General features: G+C 58.5%; 2 protein-coding genes across 2 annotated transcripts in view; one reads left to right on the top strand and one right to left on the bottom strand.

Moving 5' to 3' along the window:
* Positions 1-9050: 9050 nt before the first annotated feature.
* On the top strand, positions 9051-17134 carry SLC22A12 (solute carrier family 22 member 12). Its single transcript, XM_059402398.1, has 10 exons — positions 9051-9782; positions 10408-10511; positions 10975-11129; positions 11204-11372; positions 13696-13819; positions 13943-14058; positions 14709-14923; positions 15306-15414; positions 15602-15805; positions 16354-17134. The coding sequence occupies exons 1-10, from the start codon at positions 9381-9383 to the stop codon at positions 16415-16417; spliced, it is 1662 nt and encodes a 553-aa protein (XP_059258381.1). The 5' UTR covers positions 9051-9380; the 3' UTR covers positions 16418-17134.
* Positions 17135-20856: 3722 nt separating this feature from the next.
* Positions 20857-25493, bottom strand: part of NRXN2 (neurexin 2) — a 106568-nt gene continuing 101931 nt past the window's right edge. Inside the window, 2 exon segments of the mRNA XM_059402227.1 lie at positions 20857-22653; positions 22656-22928. Coding sequence (XP_059258210.1) covers positions 22043-22653; positions 22656-22928 — 884 coding nt within the window. The 3' untranslated portion in view covers positions 20857-22042.

Below are 25493 nucleotides of genomic sequence, written 5' to 3'. Positions count from 1 at the left end.
TGTTTCTAAGCACAGGAAGAAAAAAAAATCAGCCCTTTTCTAGGGGTGGAGCAGCAAACACGGACATGTTGGGGCAGTGGCTGCCACGCTCTCCTCTGTGTGGAGGAAACGGATTTGTAGCAGGACTGAAGCTAAAACAGGGGCATCTGGGGAGCTCAGTCCAGTAAGCATCTGATTCTTGATTTTGGCTCAGGTCATGATCTCAGGGTCATGGGATGGGGGCCCACGTCGGGCTCTGTTCTCAGCACCGTGTCTCCTTGTCCCTCTGCTCCTCCGCTCCTTCCCGTGCCTCACGTGCGTTCTCGCTCTCAAATCAATCAATCAATCAATAAAATCGTTCTTAAAAGGGGCGAGAAAAAAGACTGAAGCCAAGAGAGAAGCAGAAGAAAGGGGCAGAGGCAGTGGCCAGCCCCAGGGTCCCATGCCGCCAGCGTACCCACTCCTCCTGTCACCAAAACCCAAGTCTGGCTGCCCGACTTTTGTCATCCGATGTGGCTCAGGAGACCAATGTTGAAGAGACAGGTTTTGACTGGCAAAGAAAAGGAGCTTCATTCAGGCAGCTGGTCACCTGAGAAGGTGGATTCTTGTCCCAAAACCAACACGAGGTTTCTGCCTGGCCCAGAGGTTTTTAAAGGGGTTTAATCAGCTAAGGGAGTATTGGCGGGGGAGGTCTGTGGCTTTTCTTGCTTATGTGGGGACTCCCTCGGTGCCCCCAGGGCTGGTGGTGCAAGATGATTCTGTTCTCTCTGCAAAGGGGGGCACGTCTACACATGCACAGAGGGAGGTCAGTGAAGTCCTAGGTGTGATCTTAAAAAGAAAAACCACGTCGCTAAAAGACTGCTGGACTAACCAGAGCGCCAAGGCGGCTTCAAGCAGACAGGCTGGCCTCTGTGGCCTGGGAACGTTTTGTTTTGGTCCCTGATTCCCCAAGCCCAGCAGTGTGTGACTCCCAAGAAAAGCAGACTGATTCCATTACAGATCAAAGGCCTTAGGTCAGCAGGCAGGGAAGGTTGTTAACTCGCTTTGCCTTAAGACCTAGTGGGGTGTGGTTACTCCCCTAGCTCATGGGATTTGAGGCAATGTCAACCCCTCCCCAAAGTGCCTGATGATCCTGGGCTGGGGGCCCGGAGCCTGGTACCCCATGGAGGCGGGGTATCCATAGGAACTGAGAACTGGCCCCTCAGGGATACACTGTCTCCATGAGGAAACACCCCCCCCCAACCCCGCTCCAGGCCACATGGGGGAAGGCGAGACCCTGAGGACACCTGGTCTTGCAGGAGACACTACAGCAAAGAAGAGGAGAGGACAGAAGGGTCCTGGGATAGAAGGAGCAGACCTCTGGGGGCGGGAGGAAGCCAGGAAGCCGAGGAGAGAGAGAGGGGAGGGAGAGAGGAGGCCAGACTGTTGAGTTCCAGCCAGACTCGGATGTCCTCATGGCTACGGGGCAAAGCACCCTCTGTCTCCTCAAACCTGCCTGACTGAGGCCAGCCGTGCGCACATGTGAGTGTGTCCGTGCAGGCACGCGTGTGCGAGTATGAGCGTATAAAGCCTGGAAGCTGGCCTTGGGTTTCTAGGATACAGAGCGTTGGAGTACAGACACGCAGGGAGAGCCACAAGCCACGTGGCAGACAGAGACTCCAGCAGGGACAAGAAGTAACCAGAGGCTGGGAAGCCCCGACTTCACTGCCCGCTGCTCCCCAAAATGCTGCCCCTCCTGCACTTTGTTCAAACAGCATGGATGGGGAGTGAGCCCCAAGGTCCAGTCCCCTCACTGTTCCTCCAGAAGTAAGAGCTCCCCATCAAAACGGCCAAGCAGATACCAGCCGGGTTCAGAAAGATGAATCACAGTTTGACCCAGATTTACAGCAGCCTGAGTCCGTGGATGGCCTTCGAGGCCTGTCGTTCAAACAACATCTACCCGGGCTTGATCTGGGCCAACCCCAGCCACCCATGAACCCTTCTCAAGGTAGCTTCCTGGGGCGGCCAGGTGTCTCCCCATCCTCACTGTCAGAAAAATAAAAGATGTTGGTGACCGCATTAATAACGGCCATTCGCTGCTCTTTGGGGGCTGTTAGAGGTGATCTGTGCCCACTTACACTGGCCTCACGGGAGCTTTATGAGATCAGAACTCTCATCACCTTCATTTTACAGAGCAGGAAACTGAGGCACGGAAAGGTTAAACTCCTTTCCCAAGGCCACGCAGCTTGGGCAGAACAGGGATTTAAACCCAAGCGGCCAACTCCAGAGTCTTCCTGCATAACCTCGGACCACAGGGCCCCTCGTTTCAGAAGAATTCATGGGTTTGTTAAAAACCCGGCGGGCGCCAGCTGCTCTGATCGCTAGCTGTGCGCTTCTCATCCCCAGAAGCAGAAAAGAAAACTCCCGATCTCACAGTGTGTTTGCCCACCACCGGCCAAATCCCGCCACTGTGTTTTCCAGGTGAAATGAGAGGGATTTTGCCAAAATCCCTGTCTTGCCGTCCCCCACCCCCCAAACCTCCAGCTTGTCCTCACACCCCCCTAAAATCACTTCTCTGGACTACAAGCTCTGCGGCCCGGTGGCGGGGGGCGGGGGAGGTGTTTGCACCCGACCTTGTTAAAATGTGCCAGCCAGCGGCTGCGGTGGGCCCAGCCCTGCACAGAGCGTGGCAAAGTTCAGCCTGTTGGAGCAGCCCGTGCTCTGACGAGTCTTATTCCGACGGCTGGTTAACATCTCTCCGTTGAATTTTAACATGAAATATCTTTTTGACACAGCAAGGAGAGCGAAGTCCCTTTGGTGCAGGAGGGCCAGACGTGCGCCGTCGGGCACATGAAAGGGAAGCTGCCCAGCGCTCTCCTTGACCTATTTAAAGCGATTTTGTTCAACAGGCTGGAGGCACCTGGGCCGGGGGCTGCAGTCAGGGGGGCTGCGGCCAAGGCCGCCGCAGCTCGCACAAGAGGGCCAATTAAAGCCACAGCGTGGCCACCTCCCCACAATGGGTCCGAGCTGCCCGCTCTCGGCTGCCCCCTGCCCAGCGGTGCCAGCGTGGACGATGGCTCTAGCAGGTGGTCCCAGCTCAGCGGGAAGCCTGCTTCTCCCTCTCCCACTCCCCCTGCTTGTGTTCCCTCTCTCTCTCTCTCTCTCTGTCAAATAAAATCCTTAAAAAAAAAAAAAAAAAGAATGGGATATCTCATTGGAAGGGCTGTTGGAAGGATTAAATGAGTTGATACAGGCAGGGAATTTAGAATCGTCTCCAACACAGAATAAAGACTCCACGACTGTGAGGTACAAGCCCCTCACCATCGTCTTCACGAGACACTGGGTTAACTCTCAGCTGTTCCAAGGGGAGTTCTGAGATGAGCCTGTGGCCTCGTGTGGGGCATAGTTTTTAGTGATGAGAAGCAGTGGGGCCACCATATTCTTCCGGAAAGGAACGTTCCAGACTTTCAGACCCGCCCAAAATAGCTGTTCGGAACCAGGAACCACTAGGAGACCAGATCTTCAGAGGTTCTAGAGACGCTGGAACGCTAGGCACCAGCGCGTGGGTGTTGGGGTGTCTGGAGAAGGTGAGAACCAGGACTTCTCACCCCAGAAACAACCCTGTGAAGTGGGGTCTGTAATGCTCTTTCCACAGAGGAGGAACTAGAGGCTTGTCAAGCCGCACTGTGCCCAGGCTCCTGGTCTGCACACTGGGTCCTGCCCTGGGCACTGTCAGGGGCACCAGGACTCGAACTAGGCCCTTAGGACGTATGGAGCCATTATCTGGTGGAGGGAAGAGGTCAAAGCCACAGCAGGGGCAGCAGGGGAGAAGCTGGGAGGGGGGGGTGGGGCTGGCAGCAGTGGCTCCCGGACAGACGGACGAAGAGCAAACAAGAGGAGACAGCGTGCAGGGCATTTTAGGAACGAGCCGTGTTCTGTGGCGCAGGCCCTGGGAAAAAGGCAGCACAGTGAAGGCTCTGAGGGTGCCCTGGGGGCCAGAAGGAGGCTCCAGGCCGCTTGGTCTGCCTCTGAAGCACTGGGGTGTCATCGAAGGCCTCGCACAGGGATGACAAGCTGGAGGCCGGCTGACACCTTCACAGGGCCGGACCCAGAGTGCTTGTCCAGGAGAGTCATCAAGAATCCAGCCCACGGAGATGAGGGAAGGCGGGGCGGGGGCAGGGGTGGCAGAAGGAGAGCAGAGACTCTAATGCCACCTGCATACTGTGGCCCGAGTTCTGGGGGCCCTGGAGGCAGAAGCAAGCCCAGCTGGCTCTGGCCACCGTCTCCTCCAGCCACCTGCCTGGATTCCGCCGGCCCTGCTAGCTGCCTGGGGAATTTGCTGAGTCACTGACAGTAAGTGCTCCTGCCTGCCCTTTCTCCTGGCCTGGCCTGGGACCAGAGGCAGCTGCTGTCACTGCAGGACATCGGGGGTTGGGAGGAATCACAAAAAAACCCTGCTGCACGATCCGACCAGAAAGATGTCCACGGTGCGTCCCCAGGTCCAAAAAAAAACCCATGTTGATGAACACGGTGTCTGTGCCCATTTTTGGGGCCGGACGCAAGCTCTTGGGAACACCTGATGCTCTCGGAGGCTGGTTGTGGGCAGGGGATGCTACCTACGCCTTTTTACGACGTGATCTCCTTCAGCCCTCCTGACCCACTCTGTGCTCCTCTTCGCTCTCTTCCCCCTCCATCGTAATTGAAACCACTCGCTTTTGCAGGCTCCTCCTCTTCCGGACCTCTAAAAACTAGGGGGGGGCCCCATTTCGGCCCCCTCTCCGGCGGGGGGGGGGAAAGGTTGCTCCCTAGGTGAGCTCACCAGTCCAGGACTCAAAATGCCTTTCAGTCCTAACCATATCTAGGGGATCACACCACCACACACCCCCCGCGCCGTCCAGCTACATTATATTCAATTTGCTTCCTCTCATCAGGGAGAAGATCCTGAGCTGGGACGGAAATCAAAAATTCCTGTGCTCTAAATTTAGAACTGTCTGTCTTTGGAAGGACTTCTTTCTCTCTGGCTACAGTTTCATTTTTGCTTAGGGGAGAAGTTCCTTCAAAAATTTCCTATCCCTTGGGGCGACTGGGTGGCTCAGTGGGTGAAGTCTCTGCCTTTGGCTCAGGTCAAGATCTCAGGGTCCTGGGATTGAGCCCCACACTGGGCTCTCTGCTCAGCAAGGAGCCTGCTCCCCCACCTCCCTGCCTGCCTCTCTGCCTACTTGTGATCTCTGTCTGTCAAATAAAATCTTTAAAAAAAAAAATTTCCTATCCCGTTCTGAATATCAGCTTCCACTGTGATCAACTTCTGACCGGCTACAGTTTAATCCCTTCGAGTATCTTGTGAAGTTGCAGTGGGAACAGAGAGAAAAGACTCCAGGCAGTACCGAAGGACTCCAGGAATGGAAGAGGTGTCCCCAGAGACAGTTCAAAAGATAGGACCCTCCCAAGATCCAGAGCCACCCCCAAAGATGGCCGAAAGAAGGAGGACTGAGATTAATCCCCTGAGAGCTGGCAACAGGCTGGACGGCCCCAGTTGCAAATGGCGTGCAACCCAAGTTTCTGTCTGGCCATATTTGGGGGACCCCAACCTGATGGCTGCATATGCAAGGACTGATAACTTGCACCCCCTTCTAGACAGGAAGTCAAGCAAGTTCTCAGGACACGAAACCGGAGACAAGGAGGCTATAGCTGTCCGCGGGAGAGAAAAGATGGACAGCCAACAGGAACCTGAATTCACAAGAGTGTGGATTTGGGAAGGAAGGGACAGTGTGAAATTGTACCTTCCTTTTCAACATGGCTCCACAGAGATCCGGGAGAGCTGACTCTGGTAAGAATTCCCACCCTTTGCACCAACATCCCAATGTTAATAACAGTAATATCCACAATAGCCAAACTATGGAAAGAATCTGGATGTCCATCGACAGATGAACGGATAAAGATGTGGTCTGTATGTGTAGACATACAATGGAATATTTCTCAGTCATCAGAAAATGAAATCTTGCCATTTACAATGATGTGGATAGAACTAGAGGGTGTTATACTCAGTGAAACAAGTCAGTCAGAGAAAGGCTATTACATGATCTCACTCATATGTGGAATTTAAGAAACAAAACAGGATCATAGGCGAAGAGAGGAAGAAATAAAACAGGACAAAACCAGAGAAAGAGACAAACCATAAGAGACTCTTTTTTTTTTTTTTTTAAGATTTTATTTATTTATTTGACAGACAGAGATCACAAGTAGGCAGAGGCAGGTAGAGACAGAGGAGGAAGCAGGCTCCCCACGGAACAGAGAGCCCAATGTGGGGCTCGATCTAAGGACCTGATGCAGGGCTTGATCCCAGGACCCTGAGATCATGACCTGAGCCGAGGGCAGAGACTTTAACCCCCCGAGCCACCCAGGCGCCCCCCATAAGAGACTCTTAATCATAGGAGACAAAAGGAGGGTTGCTGGAGGGGAGGGGGTTGGGGGGACAGGGGACTGGGTGACGGGCATTAAGGAGGGCCCGTGACATATTGAGCACTGGGTGATACATAAGACTGGTGGTCACTGACCTCTACCTCTGAAACCAATAAAACATTATATGTTAATTCATTGAATTTAAACTTTGAAAAAGAGCAAAAAGAAGAATTCTCACCCTTCTGCCAGCTTCTGTCAGTTTCCCCAGGACCCCCACCTGCTGACACCCCCAAGCTTAGGCGGTTGGATTAAAGCCGAACCTTGCAAGAAGAGGTCCTCGAAGATGTGAAATGTGCCAACAATAGAGAAGAAGGCCAAGGACTGGGACTGTGTGGGGAAGAAAAGGAACCAGCAAAGGAGACAGAATCAGGTTCAGAAGGTGTTGGCCTGGGAAGCACCGTCCAGAGGGAGACGGGCCAGAAGCTGTGCTGACTCAAGTAAAAGTCACCAAATACATCAGCAGTGAGGTCACTGGGGCCTGGGGTGTGACACGGACAAAAACCGGATGGGAATCTGTCCCAAAAAGAATGGGAAGAAAAATTGGAGGTGAAGGCCAGTAACTCTTTTGTGGAATTGTCTAGAAATGGTAACAGGAAAAGAGGTGGGTGCCGAAAAGAGCCATAAAAAGGGAAGGATTTTCCTGAGGATGGGGGGGGGGGGTGACATATTTGGGCTTTTAAAAAAAAATTAAATTAAATTAATTTATTTTTTAAAGTAAACTTTACCCCAATGTGGAGCTTGAACTCATGACCCCAAAATCAAGAGTCAAACGCTCTTCTAGCTGAGCCAGGCAGGCACCCCAGAAACTGGCATATGTGTACATTGGAGGGAACTATCCAGTAGGGAGGGGAAGACAGAAGCCAAGGAGGCTGGAGCAGGTGGAGAGGTGGGTCGCAGGGCACACGGTGAAGGGGCCATGAGGAGGGAAGCACATGGGCCATCAAGATGGCAGGAAAAAAGGCAGAATGGGGGGGGCCCAGAGGCAGGTCAGAGAATGAGACTGTTGGCTTCTGATGACTTCTATTTCCTTAGTGAAATAAGGAGAAAGGACATCTTTTGAGAGAGGATGGAAGAGGAGGGGCATAAAATAGCTCTGGGAGGCTCTGCTCCCATAGAAGGCTAACTGAAATGCCATGCGCCATCGCCCAACCAAGACAGAAGAAAAATAGAGCAAGAAAATGCAGTGGGTTCAGTAGACAATAGCAACAAGGAAACCAAGATGTAAAGGGAAAATACGGCAAAGACGAAAACATACCAGAAGTCCACACATGACAGTAATTCCAATAAATGTGAACAGGTTAGAATCGCTAGTTAAAGTCAGAGGCTTTTTGTTTGGGTTTTACAAGAGGAGAGGTTGAGCCTGGTTTGCAGCCCAGAATGAAGAAGCTGAATGTGCAAATGACCAGAGCAGGCTCCTGATGTATTTACTCCCAAGTGTCAACAGTGCCGATCCCTGGTTGCTGAGTTTAGGACTGATCTTTGTTTTCTTTGTACCTTTCCATATTTTCTGAAATTTCCAGAAGGTGTATATGTTGATTTGATCCTCGGGGGAAAAAAAAGAAAAAAAGAAGTTGCTATGAAAACCAGCAGGCCTGCACCTGCTGTCCAAATCCGTGCTGATCCCAAAGACACCCTACGGAAGTGTCCCTGCCCTCCAGGACCTGGCTGGAAATGGGACCAGTCGGACAGTGATAGAAGGGTGCAGGCCAGTGCGAAGATGGGGCTCCACTCCTGACTTAGAGCCCAGGAGGACAGCAGGAATAAGCCAGCAGAGCCTCCTGGAGGAGGAGGCACTTGTAGTGTCTATAGGATGTGGCCCAAAGCTGAGCCCAGGCTGGGAGCATCGGCAAGGACAGGAGCAAGGATGGGAGCCCATTGAGCCGGCCCAGGGGACACTGGGGAAGTGATGGGAGGAGTTGGGGCACAGAGGCCAGGAAGGCAAAGAGGTTGTACCTGGTGTGCTGTATGGACGGGCAGAGGGAGGGTGGGCAAGACAGAAAGCCGGGGGAAGGGAGTTACTCCTGAAATAGGCGGCCTCATACCTCAAAGTGCAGGAGAAGAAATGGCTGGGAAACCATGATTGCTCCCTTGCCCCTCCCCCCAGCTGCCACACATCACGCACACACATCTGCTGACGCGGCAGAGCCCTGTGAAGGGCTCAGAGAGAGGGACAGCTAAGGAGCATGGGCATCAGTGGCAGCAGACAACAGAGGGGAAGGTAGAGGGTGGGGGAGGGCAGGGCCACATCGGGGGAGGTGGGGGTGCAGGTGGCTGACTTGGGCCCAGCACCCCCCCTCATACACACACAAGCTGAAGTCCTTGAAGCCCACAGATGTCACTCCTGGCTCACACCAGTCCCAGGATCAGTAAGGTCCCCGGCCAGCAGCTCTCTGCATGAGCCCTGGATAGTCCCCACTGTGAGGCGGGCAGGGATGCTGGGGGACAGCAGCAGCCCTGCCAAAGCGTCCCCCACACCTGTCAGAGACCAGGTGTCCCTGGCCAGGCCTCCCCGCCAGGCAGGAACCACTGTGCTCTGCCCCTGGGCCTCCCTCAGAGCTGGGTTAAACTTTGACTGATTTCTGACCCCTGTTCCGTAAATGTCACCTGGTCACAGTTTAATTCCAGTCTGGGTGCTTTCAGTCTCTATGTTCCCTGCTTCCTATAACCAGCTTCTCCTGGAGGTTTGGGGCCAGCTGCATCTCTGGAAGGATGCTGGTGGCTTCAGGATCACACCTCACAGCTCCTGGACCCAGTCAGAGCCATCACGAGTGACCGTTGCTGGACAGACTTCCGAAGAACCCTGACCCAGAGTTAGCGAGGAGGGTGGCCTCTGCCATGCTCCAGACTTCTTGGCTGATGAAGCAGGTGCTGCTGTGGGAGAAACAACCTCCCTGCATCGGCTCCTTGGCCCTGGGCCAGCTTCTGTGAGGTGGGCACTCCACTGGTCCCCCCGAGTGGGCTCCATGGCTTTTTCTGAGCTCCTGGACCAAGTGGGTGGCCTGGGTAGGTTCCAGGTTCTCCAGATGGTGGCTCTGGTGGTCCCCATTGTGTGGCTGACCACTCAGAGCATGCTGGAGAACTTCTCGGCCGCCGTGCCCAACCACCGCTGCTGGGTGCCCCTCCTGGACAACAGCACTGCCCAGGCCAGTGTCCCTGGGGCCCTGGGCCCCAAGGACCTCCTGACCATTTCTATCCCACCGGGACCCAACCATGAACCCCACCAGTGTCGCCGCTTCCGCCAACCACAGTGGCAGCTCCTGGACCCCAACGCCACGGCCACCAACTGGAGCCAGGTTGCCACGGAGCCGTGCGTGGACGGCTGGGTCTACGACCGCAGCACCTTCACCTCCACCATCGTGGCCAAGGTAAGAGCCTCTCCTGACACCTTCCCTGAGTCCCGGCACTTGAGAAGCCAAGGTCAGAGCTCCTATTTGGCTGGACTCAGAATGGCCCAGTCCTGGGAGGGACCCACCTCCTCCACAGGTGCTTTTCCAGCCCCTCTTCCAGCACATCTCCTGCCCTACGGGAGAGGGGGAGTCTGGGGAGTCAGCAGGGGACTTGGGCTTGTGGAAGAGTGGATGGTGCCGAGAGCTGGGCTGGACCTGATCAGCTGTGACTCAGGGAGCTCTCCCCACCGCCTGTGTCAGGGGGCAGGTGACACCCCCCCCCAGAGTCCAGTCAAATCTGGGCAAGAGGAAGGGGCAGCCTATCCCAGCAAGGGGAAGGGGGCTCTTTGTAGAACCAGAGAAGCCCAGGAGAGTGGGGGCGAGGCCCCAGCTCAGGGTCGCCCTGCAGAGTGGGTGCCTCAGGGGAGAGCAAACAAGTCTAGAGAGGGCTTGACCCTGGACCAGAGGACAACAGGGTGACAGCCCGGCCCTACCACCCTAGAGGTCCGCAGGCCACCCTCCCCCACCTAGCTCACACGGGGCTTCCCACCCAGCGCCTCCGCCCCCTCCCTTCCGGGCTCGGCTCCTACTCCTCTCTCACCAGTGGGACCTGGTGTGTGACTCCCACGCCCTGAAGCCCATGGCCCAGTCCCTCTACCTGTCAGGAATCCTGGTGGGAGCTGCCGTGTGTGGCCACATCTCCGACAGGTGAGTGCCCCTGGCTCTGGCAGCCCCCCTTCCCTCGCGCCCTGCCCCCCATGCTCCCACAGCGCCCCGCTGCCAGCCACAACATCTGCATGGGTCTCGCTCCTGACACCTCCTGGCTCTGGCGCTGGGCGAGCCTCAGACTCACCCTGGGCCATGGCTTCCCCAAGTCTCTGGGGTTGGAGAGGGTCATCTGTCCGATCCCGCATTCACTGCTGAAATCCGCTGAGCCCCGAGCCTGCCTTCCGGTGCTGCTCCCACTGGCAGGGGGCTCCTCTGTGCCCAGCGCACCTTAGAGCTGCCTGGACTTTGGCGACTCTGCCCGTGCAGCCAAGCCTTCCGTGGGTGGATAACTAAGGTCCCTTCCACCTCTGCCTGACAGGCAAAACCAGGGGTGTCCAGAGCCCCGTGGCTAGTGCTATGGGGCGCCGTGGATCCAGCCACCTGTGTGTCTGTGTGCCCGCAGGTTCGGGCGCAGGCTGGTGCTGACCTGGAACTACCTTCAGATGGCCGTATCGGGCACGGCCGCTGCCTTCGCACCCACCTTCCCCGTGTACTGCCTGCTCCGCTTCCTGGCGGCCTTCGGCGTGGCAGGCGTCATGATGAACACCAGCACGCTCCGTAGGTCCCCTGGCCCGGGCCCTGCAGGGAAGGCTGGCTCAGGCTCCCCGCTGACCCTGGTGGTGTCCTTGCAGTGATGGAGTGGACATCGGCACGTGCCCGAGCCTTGATGATGACCCTAAACACCCTGGGCTTCAGCTTCGGCCACGTCCTGATGGGCGGCGTGGCCTACGGTGTGCGGGACTGGGCCCTGCTGCAGCTGGCGGTCTCCGCCCCCTTCTTCCTCTGCTTCCTGTACTCCTGGTGGGTGCCATCCCCCCTCCTCAGAGACCTGCCCCCCCCCACCCCGGGAGCAGAGGGCTGGGGGTGCAGGAGGCCGGGAGCACAGCCAGATGGGAGGCCCAGGGGCCTGGCTCCACTGACGGCCACCGGCCCACGATGCTCACCCAAGTGCTGGCGGCGCCACTCCCTTCCCTGCTGCTCCCAGTGCCGCCTCCTCTACTCATCCTTCTGCCAGCCCGTCCTTCCCATCACTTCTTGGCCCTTTTCCGTCTTGAGTTCCTGCTCGCCTTGGCACGTGTAGGGTAAGATGCAAAGATACAGCACACACGTGCGCACACAAAACCCCGGGCAGCCTTATGTACCGACCTTGTTACTAAAGAACAGGGATGGAGACCCAGTGGTCAGAGGGGACTCCCGGCACCCACACCGGGCTCTCGTGTGTGAGTGGTCAGGGAGCCCTTGCGCTGCCCTGAAATAAATCAGGCATGACTCTTGCTGAGCTCCTGAGACAGAGTAGGTGCGGAGTAAATATTTGTTGGATGGCCTCCTGGGTGGATGGATGAAATGGATAGACAGACAGACAGAGAGATGGATGGATGATAAACTAGTGAGTAGATGGATGGATGGTTGGATGCCCTTTAGGGCAGAGCTGAGCCTGGCTCATTCACCTACACAGCCAGCAACTTAGTTGCAAGGCCATTGTGGTCACTGCAGAGGGAAGGCCAGCAGAAGCCCAGGGGAGGACGGGGCTCCTGTACTGGAAGGAGAGCTGACTCACGCACCTCTTCAAGCCCAACGAGATGGAGCCCAAAGCTCTTACAACAGAGCCTTAAGCACCTAACTCGCAGTCACTCTCCAGAGCAGGAGACAACCACACCTGGCGCGCTGGCTCGGAAATGGTGCTGCCTGACAGGTGGCCTTCTGCGGGCTAAGCCCCGTACCAGCAGAGTGGAGGGGGGGGGCGGGGGGCGGAGGGCGAAGGGCGAAGGTCAGTGAAATGGAGTCCAGGGCACCCCTCCTGGCTGTCTGAGGCTGATGCTGGCCTGGCACGGCTCATGGCCCCTGCAGCGGTGAGGGGGGTGCTCCTGTGCCAGTGCTCTCTCCCAGGCCACCCAACTGGGCGCCCCCAGCTCTGACTCCCTCCATGTGCTGCAGACCCCGAATTCCCTCGTGGGTCTTGCTTCTTCCCGGGACTCTAGCCTCCCGTTTGCCACCCGCTGTGTGACATCTCCGTGACGGGGTCTTGGCATCACGCCCCCACACCGGCTCTGTTCCAAGGCTCCTGTAGCAGGGATAGCAGCCCCCACCCACCAGGTCCCAGAGTCAGGGTCACCATGACACCTCCTCCCCATCCCTCTCCCCCTCCCACCTCAAGTTCAGCAGGTCACCGGGTCTTGTCAACTCTAACGTGTGCCTTGGGTCCCCCTTCTCTCCCTGGTTCTGCCAACCCTGGAGGACCTCAGGGCCCTGTACACTTGGAGCAGGCGGCCCCACCCCTGGCTGCTGCTCCTGGGAGAAAGGGGGGCCTGGCTGGGGGGGCCTGCATGAGCAGAGGCCCGGAGGCAAGAGCCAGTGGAGCGCAGTGGGCACGACCGGGGACTCAGTGGGCTAGGCCGGTACAAGCAGTCTGGGCTGCTGTTGAGGGCTGCAGGGGTGAGGTTAGAGTTAGGGGCTGAGTCCTGGCGTGAGGAGGGGGAGCTGGGATGTGTCGGGTTCGCTAACGTCCTGGCATGGACCACAGGGTCCAAAGTGAGGCAAGGGCAGTGGGGCGGGGTCAGGTGCAAGATGTACTGGAGGGTGACAGGAAGTGGTGGCTGCCTGGGGGCAGGTGGAGGGGCCTGGTGACATCAGGACCAAAGACCCTGCCCCAGGCGTGAGCCCCTGGCTGGGCATGAAGTCGTTTGCAAGGAGGGGCCCCTGGGGGAGGAGCCCGCAGGAAGGCTGTGTGACAGCAGGGAGGCCCAGGACAGGAGGGGACCCTGGCGGGGTGGGGGGGATCTCACAGGTCTGCTGTCCTGTAACCACGGGGGGGTCCTTACGGCACACGGGTTCCTCCAGGCCTGGTTACCAGGTGAGGCAAGCGAAAGGCCACCGGGTTGTTGGTGGGGGCCAGGGCCTCCACAATCCGAGAGGGAGAAGGAAAAAGGCAGAAAGGGTGGCCTATAGGGAGAGGAGGGTGTCACATGGCGTGGCCTCCCGGAGCCTGGGGCCTGTGGGCACCAGTGATACCACCCCCGGGGACGGAAGGAGACAGAGGGGCAGTGAGGCTGCGGGCCAGGCCCTGGGAGCCACCGGCAGTGTCTCCTCCCATGTCCCCCCCCCCCCCGTCCCCCGCCCCCTGCAGGTGGCTGGCAGAGTCTGCCCGATGGCTTCTCATCACAGGCAGGCTGGAGCCGGGCCTGCGGGAGCTGCGGAGGGTGGCCGCCATCAACGGGAAGAGGGAGGTGGAGGATACGCTGACCACCGAGGTGAGCTCAACCCTTGGACCCTGTCCCTGCCCCCGCCCAGCCCCCCGAGGAGGAGGGCCAGGGGGAGGAGGGCTGGCACAGGGCTCCCAGTGCTGACGGGGCGCCCCCACCCCACCCTTGCAGGTCTTGCTGTCAACCATGCAGGAGGAGCTGAGTGCGAGCCAGGCCCCCCCCAGCCTGGGAACCCTGATCTGCACGCCTGGACTGCGCCTGCGGACCTGCGCCTCCACTCTGTGCTGGTAGACGGACGCCCCTTCCACCCCGCCCTGCCTGGCACCCCAGCCTCTGCCTCTGGCCTGCCTCGGGCTGTCCCTGGCACCCTCCATCCCCCCACTGGAGACCCTGGAATCAGGGCTCTGGCTGGCATCCAGTCAAGGGGCCTCTAATGACTCCCCTGTCGGCCCACGGTCCTGCCAGCACGGCCACCTCCCCTCTAGTGGTCAGGCTCCAGGAGGAAGTTGGGGGGCGGGTACTGAACCACCCAGCCAGCTGGGAAGGAGAGCGCCCACCTGCCTGGTCTGGAGGGGTCAGGGCGGAGGGAGGGGGATTATCAGAGCCCAAGAGTCAGTGCCACCCTGCAAGGACTGGCACCGCTGAGGTCACAGGGGGAAAGACACACTCAGCAGAAGCCGCAGGCATGGACGGGACAGGATGTGGCACCCAGAGGGAGGGAGGAGGGAATATCCCACCCAGGCTTCCTGGGCCGGTGCACCTGTGCCTCCCATCAGGGCTCCCCATTGGCCTCACAGAGAGGCCCAGGGAAAGGTGGTCTACAGAGGCCACCCCACCGCTACACGGAGCCTGCTGGAGGAGGGTGGAAATAGGTCTGGGAACACAGGAGCCGTTGGGCAGCTCTTCCCCAGCCTGATGCGACCGGCCCCCACCGCAGGTTCGCCTTTGGCTTCACCTTCTACGGCCTGGCCCTGGATCTGCAGGCTCTGGGTAGCAACATCTTCCTGCTCCAGTTCCTCATCGGGGTCGTGGACATCCCGGCCAAGATAGTCACCCTGCTGCTGCTGAACCGTCTGGGCCGCCGGCCCACCCAGGCCGGGTCCCTGGTGCTGTCAGGACTCTGCGTCTTGGCCAACACGCTCGTGCCCCTCAGTGAGCATGGCAGGGGCGCGAGGCTTCCCGACCTGGGGGCGCTGAGCCAGGAACAGAGGGCGCTGGACCAGAGCTGGGGCCCAGTTAGGAAGGAGGCTGCCAGGGCTTCCGGGAGAGATGGCTCAGAGCCCGAGTGCAGGGAGACGGTGGGGAGCAGGGGGCCAGGAGTGTTCCCGGGGTCTGGCTCCGGGTGTCAGGGTGGGCGGCAATTTGGTGACAGTGAATGTAGCCATGAGGTCCCTCGGGACGTGCTCTGGGGACACCCAGGTCGAGCTGAGTCACAGACACTGGGAGGTCGGAAAGGGGCCTGGGCTGGAGAGAGCCCCCATCTGACCTCGGGGCCCCTGCCACCGGCTTCGCTTAAGCCCATCTCTGTCCACAGAGATGAGGGCCCTGCGTTCAGCCCTGGCCGTGCTGGGGCTTGGGAGCGTGGGGGCTGCTTTCACGTGCGCCAGCATCTACACCGGGGAGCTCTTCCCCACCGTCCTCAGGTAAGGGGGTGCCCGGGGCTGGGAGGGCACGGTGGGGACAGCCTTCCCCAGCCTCGGCCGTTCCCACCGCCATCTCCCTTCCACGTGGTCTCAGGGCCGCCCAGGTGCGTCCCGGCTCAGCCTGGACCCCTGAGCCACCCTGTACAGGGGGTGGGGGGGGCCCTCACCGGTGTGTCTGCGATGACAGGATGACCGCGGTGGGGCTGGGCCAGATGGCAGCCCGTGGGGGAGCGATCCTGGGGCCTTTGGTCCGGCTGCTGGCCATCCACGGGCGCGCACTGCCCCTGCTGTTGTACGGCGGGGTGCCTGTGCTCAGCGGCCTGGCTGCTCTCCTGCTCCCGGAGACCCAGAGTCTGCCGCTGCCCGACACCATTCAAGATGTGCAGAACCAGTGAGTGAACTCCACCCGGGGCCACCTTCTTTGTACCCCCAGGGAAGCCCCGAATGGGGCAGCCCTGCCCCCCACCCCCTCCCCTGGGCAGAGGGAGAAGACAGGACACAGAAGTCTGGCTCAGTCACATCGTACATCTGTGGGAGGGGGGAGGCCAAAGGCTGGGTCTCCTGGCTGACACTGTGGACTCGGTCTCCGGCCCTTCATGCTACCATCTGAAGCCCTGATGGCTGGCCCGCCCTCCGCTCCACCTTACAAGAGGTCAAGGGGAAGGATGTGTGTAGTCCTTCGGAAGGGGGAGGGCCAAGGGTGCGATGGGCATTGTTGGGTGGCCTCATAGGCCCCAGACTCTCCTGCTGAAACCCCTGGATGGCTGGCAGGGCTGTCATCGTCACCCCCTCCCCAGGACGCTCTCAGGAAGCTCCTTCCTGGGCTCGGGAGAGCAGGGCAGGAGTCCTGCCCCAGTCCTCAGGAGGGCCACAGTGCAGGGCTCAGAGGTCACGCTGCACCCAGGAGACAAAAGCCTCTTGTCCTTCGTGTCTGAACAGGGCGGTAAAGAAGACGTCGCACAGCGCTCCAGGACCCACTGTCCTGAAATCCACACACTTTTAAGCCTCCCGGGAATTCTGCAAAGTGACACGGGGAGGGGCACTTCTCTCCTTTGGAGAAGGCAGGACCGCAAAGGCCCCCATCTCTAGAAGAGGACGCAGGGGCGGCCTCTCTCTGCCTGAGAAGCCACCTTCCACAGAGAAAGCCCAAGAGGATGGCTTCTGGCTGCCGGCTGCCCTGTGCACCCTCACAGGACTCTCCCTCGTGACTGCGAGAAGGAGCAGGGACCCTGGGAAGCTGTCACCCCCCGCTCCCCTCCCCACTGCTCACGGCCCTCAGCGGCCCACGGCCCCCCTCCAAGCTCGGACGGCATCATCACCCAAGGTCAAAACTTCCCCAGCTCCTCGCGCTGGCCCCAGAGCCCCGCACAAGTCTCAGATCCTCAGCAGTTCCCAAAAGACAGTGCTGGCCTCCGGTCCCCTTCTCCACACTGCAGCCACAGAGCCAATCCTCCCCACCCCTCCTCTACCTGACTGAGTCCCTCCCAGACCCATGGCAATGGCCTCCACCATATGGCCAGGGTCCAGCCCGAGGCCATAGTGAAATCCTTACCCGCAGTCCTGGCCCCGCACCAGAGCCCCACCCGGCCAGCCTTGACATGCCCAGAGGGTTAGGGTGGCCTGCTCACCCCTTGGCCCCAGCTCCCACACAGAGCCTGGCAGGAGGCCCCCTGGTTTGAGGGAGACAAAAGAGGAAATAAAGGAACAATGACAGCCCCCAGCTGACTCCAGGGATGAGCCGTCAGGGGTGGGGATGGTGGGGAAGGCGGAGAGTTCTGGGGAGCTCCTCAAGGGGCTGGCCCTTTCCCAGGCCAAAGCGTGTCGGCCCTTTGCAGCCTGTTGTGCGCTGGGCATCCCCCTGGTACCCAAGGCATCGCCTTATCTTTTCCCAAACCCTTCAAGGAAGACAGCCCAATTTACAGATGGGAAAGTAAGGCTCAGAGAAAGCGACTGTCTGCGACCTGCAGCTGGGAGCAGAGAAGCAAGAGCTCAGCCCCGGTCTCCAGAGCCCTGGCTACGACATCCCCTTCCCCCCCAGGCCTCAGACTGTAAAACCGGGCAGCCAGTGAAGCCTCTTGAAGCTGACACCTCGCTCTCAGAACCAGCCAGGGCCCCATGGAGTCCCCTGGCACCCCTTACAGGAAAACCCCAGACAAGGGCTCAGATGGAAGGTGGTGGACACCCGAGCCCCCAAACACAAACGTGGGTGTAGGCAGAAGCCATCTGCAACCCTTCGGGTCCCCACCACCCCAGAGCTGTGCTCAGGTGACCTCTGCTTCTGCCTGGGTCACTGTTTTCTGGGCAGCTCCACGAAGGGCTATGCCCTGACACGCACGCGCACACACGCACACACACACACACACACACACACACACACACACACACACACCAGCGATGGGAACACTTGTGCTCGTACACGCAGATGAGCAGAAAAACAGAAAGCTGCTCCTTGCCCCCGGGAGACAGGATCACTCACTGGCCTGGTCTTTCTAGCACAGCCCAGGGGCCTCTCAGGGGAAGAGAGGTTGGGATCATGTCTTTCAGCCATCACAGGCTGCCCCTCAGTGCAGAACCCCAGGACAAAGGCAGTGGGGATCCCGTTTGTAAAGCTGCCCAAAGGCAAGTTTGTCTCAGCCTGCCCGGAACTTTTGGTCCTGTCTGCCTGCTGCCCAGCTGAGCCCCAGCTACTTCCTTAGCCTTGCTCGGCATTCTTGGGGACCCCTGGTGTCCAGAAGCTTCCAGAAGAGAGAACACAGGGCTGGTGAGAAATGGCTCCCCCTCTCCCCTAGAGTGTTCTCTGGTTCACCAAGTGGTCAGAGCTACCCCTCTGCCCACATTCAGAGCAGACTTGCTCCTGGCCCTTCCAGGGGGTCCCAGTCTTCTAGAACCCAGGACCTACCTGCTTCCAACATGTCCTCCCCTCACTGAACTCAACAGGACCCGGAACCTGGGAGGTTCCAGGGCCCCACCCCTCTCGGGCAGCTAGGGGGTGTCATCACCATGGTGGAGTGGGGACTCTCCTGGCAGTGGTCACAGACCCGCTTTCCAGCTGGACACCATCACACAAACAGCAGGCCTTGGGCCACACCCTCTCTGTTGATGCTCCCCACAGGTATCTCCTGAGCCCAGAGGTGGCAGCAGCACCCTGCAATGGAAGAGCCATGGGAACTGGGTGTGGGAAGAACCCATCAACTACCCCCACAGGTTCATTCCCCCCATGGCAGTAGAGGCCTCAGGCACTGGGGACAGGACAGTGTTTCAGGACCCTCTCCAGCCATTCTCCTATCTCCAGCCAGGCCTGCAGCTCTCCCAGAAGGGGGTGTGGGGAGGGTAATGCAGGCTCCTTCGGCTCCAGAGACGAAAGGGATCCAGGAAAGGGATGTCCTCCCAGAAGGGTTCCAGCCCTGGCTGAGCTCGTGTTCCTTCCCCTGGGGGGTTGTGTGGTCTTCAAGGTCAAGGTATCAGCTAGACCCCACTTGGAGCTTCCTCCTCAACTCTGTCCTTGATCCTCCCCAAGTGGACTCCCCTGACATATCCTTGCAAGTACCATGTGTCCAAGAGTGAGGTTCCTGGAGTTCCAGTCACCCCCAGATGCTGTTTGCACACTCCTAGGGGTCACTGCCAGGCCAGCCAGACCCCAAGAAGCTCAGCTCAGGCCCAGTGTTAAGTTCAACACCAGATACCCAGACGAAGGAGCTGAGACTGAGGAGACCATATCTCACAGACGGATAAACTGAGTCCATGGTAGAGTCCAGAAATCTCTCCTCTTAAAACCAAGCCCTCATAGGAGCTCTTAGCTCCCAACACAGAGAGGAAAACACCCAGTCCTATAGCCACATGGCAGTGAGCAAGACCGGGACCTGTTCTTCCAACTCCTGCACTGTCCCTCTTTCCGGTCCCTTACTCTGATAGACTGTTTAGGACAATTCTAGAAATTTCTGGAAAAGAATGGTCCCTTCTTGGCACCATGGAACTCCTGCCAGTTTCTTTTTGTTTTCTTTGGCTAGCGGTGATGGGACAGAGGAAACTGAGATGTTTCCATCCCTTGGACAGAGAGAGCAGCCGCCGTCAAAGACCCGGGCGCAAGATCATCTCTGGCATAGGGACAGGATGTCCTGGCAAGACTGCCCTGAGTCAGGGCCTCCCCCTGGCTTCCACAGCGGGGGTTAGAGCTGACCTCAGTTTCCAAGACTGTGAGCAGCGGGGGGCGAGCAGAGCCCATGCCTCCCCAGGTGGTTGGTTCAGAAGGGCAAGGAGAGGCAAAGTCTATGGAAATGCACACCTGGGGGGTGGCTACAGGAGAGCCCACTCTCCGGCCAGTGACATGAGTCTGGGGAAGAGCTCTCAAAGGTCCCCGGGGAAACACCCCATGTTAAGGAGGATCCTCAAGCAAAAGCTTCATTCCCTGATGGGAATGGGGAGCTGGAGCAGGGGAGCCCCAGCTCCTGTGGACATCAAGCCCAGGGACCCTGAGAGGGATCCACGCCTAAACATGGGCTGGACTTGTGAGCTGGAAGCTGCAAGAGGGAACTGGCCGGCGACAGAGCCACCTGTGTTTGGAAGCTCAAGAAGCAGATCCGAGGGGTGAAGGGTGATGGCCAGCCAAAGGCACGAGAAAGCAGAGACAGAAGGAGGTGAGATCCCCCAGCACAAAGTGGAGGAGACCCGAGTGGCAGAAGCAGGGCTGAGTCATGGCTCCTGTGTCCAGTGGCGTGGCCATCCACCACTGCCACGTGGGAGATGAGGACTTCCCACACTCTGCTCCCCAGAGAATGCCCATAGGCCTGGGGCCTCAGGTACGTATAGCCCTCGCCGTAAGTTTCTACTCCTTGCCACTGAGCTTAGCAAATACAGACAGGCCTTGCAGTGTGTTTGGGACCGTGGCCCTGTTCAGTGTCTCCAGGAAGGAGCAAACACCTGGGAGGGGGAGGTTCTGGAGCTGGAGGTTGGGGGGGTGGGGGAAGGGCTACAAATGATAGGATCCAAATCCTTAGAGATGCAGAAAAAGCAGAGACTCTGGAATTAGGCAGAACTAGGGGGGTCAATGCACACTCAGCCACTGAAGCTCTTGTCACCCGGGAATAACACCAGCTTCCCCAATGGCTTTAGAAACCCCAGGGCTCTTGCAAGACCCACGCACAAGCAGCATAGACACACTTTAACCACTAGGGGGCAACATGACGCTCTTGCCTCTGGGGATTTGTCCTGAGGCTCTCAGGTGGCTGGGCTGTCCCAGGCCACCCACCAGCTGGTCCGCAGCCCCATCCTCAGGCCAGGAGGGACATGGGGGTGAGACAAAGACAGGAACCCCAAACCGTGATCAGCCCAAAACTCTGGAGGCTACTTACCAGCTCTCACTGGCCAGTTTGTACCCAAACCCCAGAACAGAGCCAGGACCGATGTCCCAACAGTACCCATCCCCCAAAAAACTGCACAGGACCGTTGGATTTGGAAAGTTTTTGTTTTCTTTTCCCACACATTTCCGGGGTTGGGGTGTTTTCCAAGACTCAGACACATTTGTTAACAAAGAGAGAAAAAAAACTGGGGGAGCAGGGAGCCCGTGGGCAGAGAAGTGACCCCAGCAGTCAGCGGGCAACGCCCGGCTCTCTCTCTTCCCTGATGCCCGCGCCCAACGGGTGCCACAGGCTGCTGCTCGCGGTATCTAGATAATTTGTCTTTAATATATATCTGCAGTTGCCTTTCCCCTCCCACCCGCCCCCCCCCACCCCTGCTCCTCCAGCAGCTTCCCCATCAATGCACGTCGCCCGGCGGCACACAACACAACAGGCCTTTCCAGGCCCCGAGCCCCTTCCCTGGGCGGCACCAGGCCAGCGCCTCCTCCTGGTGGGCAGAGTCGGGGGCGCTTGGGGGGGCCACCCCACTGCCCCGCCCCGTCCCGTCCCTGCTCCCCTCCCGCTGGGCCACTGGGCCCACCCGCCCGCCCTTCTCCCACCGACTCTGGAAACCCAAAGGTAGGAAAGGGAGAAACCAGACACACAGAAGAAGTGGTGGAGAGGGAGGGAGGGGACAGAGAGACACAGCAAGCCTGGGATGGGGGCCGGAGGGCTTGGGAAGAGAAGGAAGGCAGGAGGGACCAAGGGAGGAAGAAAAATGGAGGAAATGAACAAGACGAGTAGTGGACACTTTACAAAACCCCCAGCCTTCCTTCCCGCCCAACCCCACCAAAATAAAACTACCCTCCCCCCTTAAAAAAATAAATCAACCCAGGGCTGTGAGCACGTGCCCTGCCCGGGGCGGGCGCAGAGCGGAGAGGGACAGACAGCCCCAGGACGGACAGCGCCGCCTCACTGGACCGTCGGAGGAAGGGGACGAGCACGGGGTTTCCTTTTCTATTTTTTTCTTTTTTCTTTCTTTCTTTTCATTTTTTCTTTCCTTTCTTTTTTCTTTCTTTTTTTTTTTTTTTGTTTTGTTTTGTTTTGTTTTGTTTTGTTTTTTTGTTGGTTTTTTTTGTTTTGTTTTGTTTTGTTTTTTTTGCGTTTCCTCTTCGTGAGAGAAGTCTGAGGCAGCCAGGGAGCGGGTCCCCAGAGCTCCAGCAGGGAGAGGGCTGCACCCTTGTCCCGGGCCCTCCCGGGAGGGGCGCAGCTGGCAGTGGGCGCGGCGCCGGGGCTCAGACGTAGTACTCCTTGTCTTTGTTCTTCTTGGCCTTGCTGGGCGTCTTGGGGGCGGCCGGGGCCTTCTCTTTCACCACGGCCCCGTTGCTCTGGGCCGAGTTACTGATGTAGTTCCGGCTCTGGTCCACCTGGTAGGAGCCCTCGTCGCGGTTGCGGTATTTGTACATGGCATAGAGGAGAATCAGGATGCAGAGCGCCGCCGCCGCCACGATGCCCACCACCATGCCCGTGGTGCTGCTGGACTCCCGGATCACCTCCACGGCGCCCGGCGGGCCGCGCTCCCCAGGCCCCGTGGGGTTGGCTGTGGGCAAACGGGGGAAGCCGGGGGCGGCGGTCACGCCGGGGCGCAGGGGAGGGGGCCTCCGCGGCTCGAAAGACGTGGGGGCCCCGGGCCCCAGGGGGGGGTTCTCCAGCAAGGGCTGCAACGGGTCTCGGTGGTTCATTTTGCCCGCAGGCAGGTTGGGGGCGGGGGCGGAGGGGGCCAGCAGCACCCCGGGGGCGCCCGTGGCCCCATCTGTCCTGAGGTTGGGCCGGGGAGCGGGTTTGCGGGGCGAGAGGAGGGTGGTGCGGTCCGTGACCAGGGGGAAGGTGGTGTAAAAGCCCCGGCGCCCGGGGGGGGGAGGCTGGAGTCAAAGACCTCCCCGGACGCAAAGCCGGAGGCCTCGATGGGCTCCTCGCAGTCGCTGTCGTCCTGCTCGGCCTGGCACGGGCCCCCGGCGGGCGGGCGGCGGGCCGCAGGCGGGGGCAGGGTGTCTTGGGTGGCGCCCACGCCCGTGAGGAAAGGATAGAAGGTGGGGGGTGGGGGCACGAAGGGGGACCGGGTGGCCACGGGAGGGGGATCTAAGGAGTCCTCCGTGATAATGGGCAATATTAACTCTCCTCCTAGAACAAGAGAGAGAAGAGAAAAAACAGGGTGTCAGCGAGGGCCCAGGGTGCAGGCGGCCGGCACGAGAGAGAAATAACAGCCTCACACACCCAAATCGGTTCCAATTGGCTTTGGCGGAGACTAGAGCGGGCCGCGCCCGCCCGCCAGCCGGCCGGAGCACTGCGCTTTAAGCGGGCAGCGGCTCAAATGCCCTGGGCGCCCCACGCACGGGCTCTGTGGCTCACTGGGTTTTGGTCTTTTGTTTGTCTTAAGAAACCAAAAGGAACAGAAAGGAAAAGGAAATCGAAAAGAAACGGAAAAAAAAAAACAACTCTACCGGTTTAAGGCTTAAAAACAGATACAAGAGCAGCATTTAAACAAACCTAACAACAGTATCTTTTAGGGTTTTTTTTTTTTTCTAGATATTTCTCTTTTTTTGCTTTTGTTTTTTTTTTTTTCTTTTGTTTTTAAAAAAGAAGATAGCATACCACGGAATTCAGGCAACTTACATCAACAAATAGGCCGTGTGATTTTAGCATGAAGAAAAAAATTACAAACAGAGCTGTGTAAGCGGGTTCTCCCGGAAAAAATAAGAAAAAAACAACTTTTCCGTACCACGTTTTCTGTCTATCTGTTTGGTATCTCCCTCCCTCACTCTTCTCTCCCTGGACATCTTGCTTCCTCCTGAATACTCTCTCTCCTCCCTCACTGTGCCCTCTCCCCCTCATTAAACACAAAGCTAAAATCTTCACAGTGCAGGCTGGCATTGAGAACCTATTACCGCCACTTGGTGTCAGCGTGTGGGGGGGGGGCAGCGGAAAGGAGGGCTGGGGGAAGAGGTTCATGGCTGGCAGCTACATGGGTGAGAGGACTGGAGAGGGGATGATCATGGGAAGCTTTGAAGGCTAACTGCTGGCCGGCCATGGGAATATGAGAACTTGACGGTGGGAGGCGACAAGGTTCATGAGAAAGAGCGGGCAAGGAGGAGACAGACACACTGGAGAAGGGTCCTGTCCCATAGGACTTTGGGCAAGGTGGTGAGAAGCCATGTAGAGGCAGGGAGGTGGGGAGGGGGTGGGAATGAGGGAGGGAAGTGGACTGGGACACGTGAGTCCTGAGCTAACCCTAATTCCCCGACTTTCTCTTTCTTCACCCTCCACCTCTGACCCCCACTGGCTTCCCCCCTCCCCCTCCCCAGAACCCCCATGGGCCGCCAGGACCTGACCAGGGCTTGACTGCCTCTGGCCCTCTTATTATTGTTCAAACAATAATAAAACAACGGAAAGAAGAAGAAAGCAAAAAAAGAAAAGAAAATACATACACAGCCATCTGGGAAGGAAGCACTTGCTAATACAGGGCCCCGGGCAGGGTTGGGGCGGGGGTACACTAGTGGGCAAGGTTTGTGGGGGGTGATTAGGTCTCCTCTCTCCCTAGGTCTTATAACTGAGGTACTCTGGGCATAAACTGCAATTCCCATCAGCCCTAAAGGGTGGGAACTACAACTCCCATTAGCTCTTGGAGGGATAAGGACTACAATTCCCATCAGCCCCTGGGTCAACAACTACGACTCCCATCAGCCTACTACCCCTTCCCAAATACTGCAACCCACTGGTGTGGGGTAGAGCCAGCAGGAGTCTGGCTCTAAGCGGCTGAGGGGAAGTCTTCCTCCTCTTAGAGGGGGCACCTCTAGGTCTGGTTGGGGCTGAAGCTTTCCTCTCTAGCTCTCCCTCCACCCAAGCCCTGCCCTAACCTTGGTCTCTGCAGGGTGTGGTTTTCATGACTCCACAACCCCCTACCCCCTCCTTTAGAAGTATCCCAGGGCCCCACTGCAGCCAAGCCAGCCACCTGCCACTGCCACATCCTCCTGCACTCTAAGCCCGCCAGGGTCTGCGCTTGCTGTTCAAACACTGCTGATGTTCACATCCCAAGCGCCAGCAACCGGGCAGTGCTGTCCTTGGCCACGCCAGCCAGCCACAGCCAAGATCTTGCCATTGAACTTGTAGCTTGCCGAGCTCCTCAGGCTGCTCCTCCCACCAGACTCCACTCTCCCCCTGGGCGAGGGTTCACCCCAGACTGTGAAGCCCCAGGGCACCTGGCCTTCCTGGGGCTCCGCCTCACTGAGAAACTGAGCCAAAAGCAGACAAGCAGGTCCTGTGGAGCTGGGACTGTCCAACATCGGTCTTTTATGGAGGAGGATGCAGAGGCCTGGGGTGGGCAGGACTTCCCAAGGTCACTAGGGCCGAGTCTCTCAAGGAGCCTGGAATGGTCTGATTCCCCCTCCCCATGCCCGCAATAATCTGCTTGACTCTTAGCTCAGTTGCTAACCCAGGAGGCCACGCTGTGTGACTGTGGACAAGCTTCTCTCTCTCTTCTCAGTTTCCTCATCTATAAAATTAAAGTATTGGGCTCCAGGCCCAGGGCGAGGCCAAGGCCGGGCTCCCACAGACCTCCAGCCTATGGATGAGCAATTTGTCCCTCTGGCCCCTCCTGAGCTCTGGACCCACTACGGACAGCCCAGCACCCTGGTCCCTGGGTAAGGACAACACTCCGCTTCAGCTCCTGGGGGGAGGCTGGCAGCCTGT

The sequence above is a fragment of the Mustela nigripes genome, chromosome 1 (assembly GCF_022355385.1).
Source record: "Mustela nigripes isolate SB6536 chromosome 1, MUSNIG.SB6536, whole genome shotgun sequence".
NCBI classification, from domain to species: Eukaryota; Metazoa; Chordata; class Mammalia; order Carnivora; family Mustelidae; genus Mustela; species Mustela nigripes.
This window is presented reverse-complemented; position numbering and strand designations above follow the sequence as displayed.

What these genes read in the sequence shown, in the direction of transcription:
- SLC22A12 (XM_059402398.1), top strand. Translation starts at nt 9,381, where the DNA reads ATGGCTTTTTCTGAGCTCCTGGACCAAGTGGGTGGCCTGGGTAGGTTC. An exon ending in AGGATACGCTGACCACCGAG is followed by an intron (nt 13,820 to 13,942) that starts GTGAGCTCAACC and finishes CCACCCTTGCAG; the next exon opens with GTCTTGCTGTCAACCATGCA. An exon ending in CTCTTCCCCACCGTCCTCAG is followed by an intron (nt 15,415 to 15,601) that starts GTAAGGGGGTGC and finishes CTGCGATGACAG; the next exon opens with GATGACCGCGGTGGGGCTGG.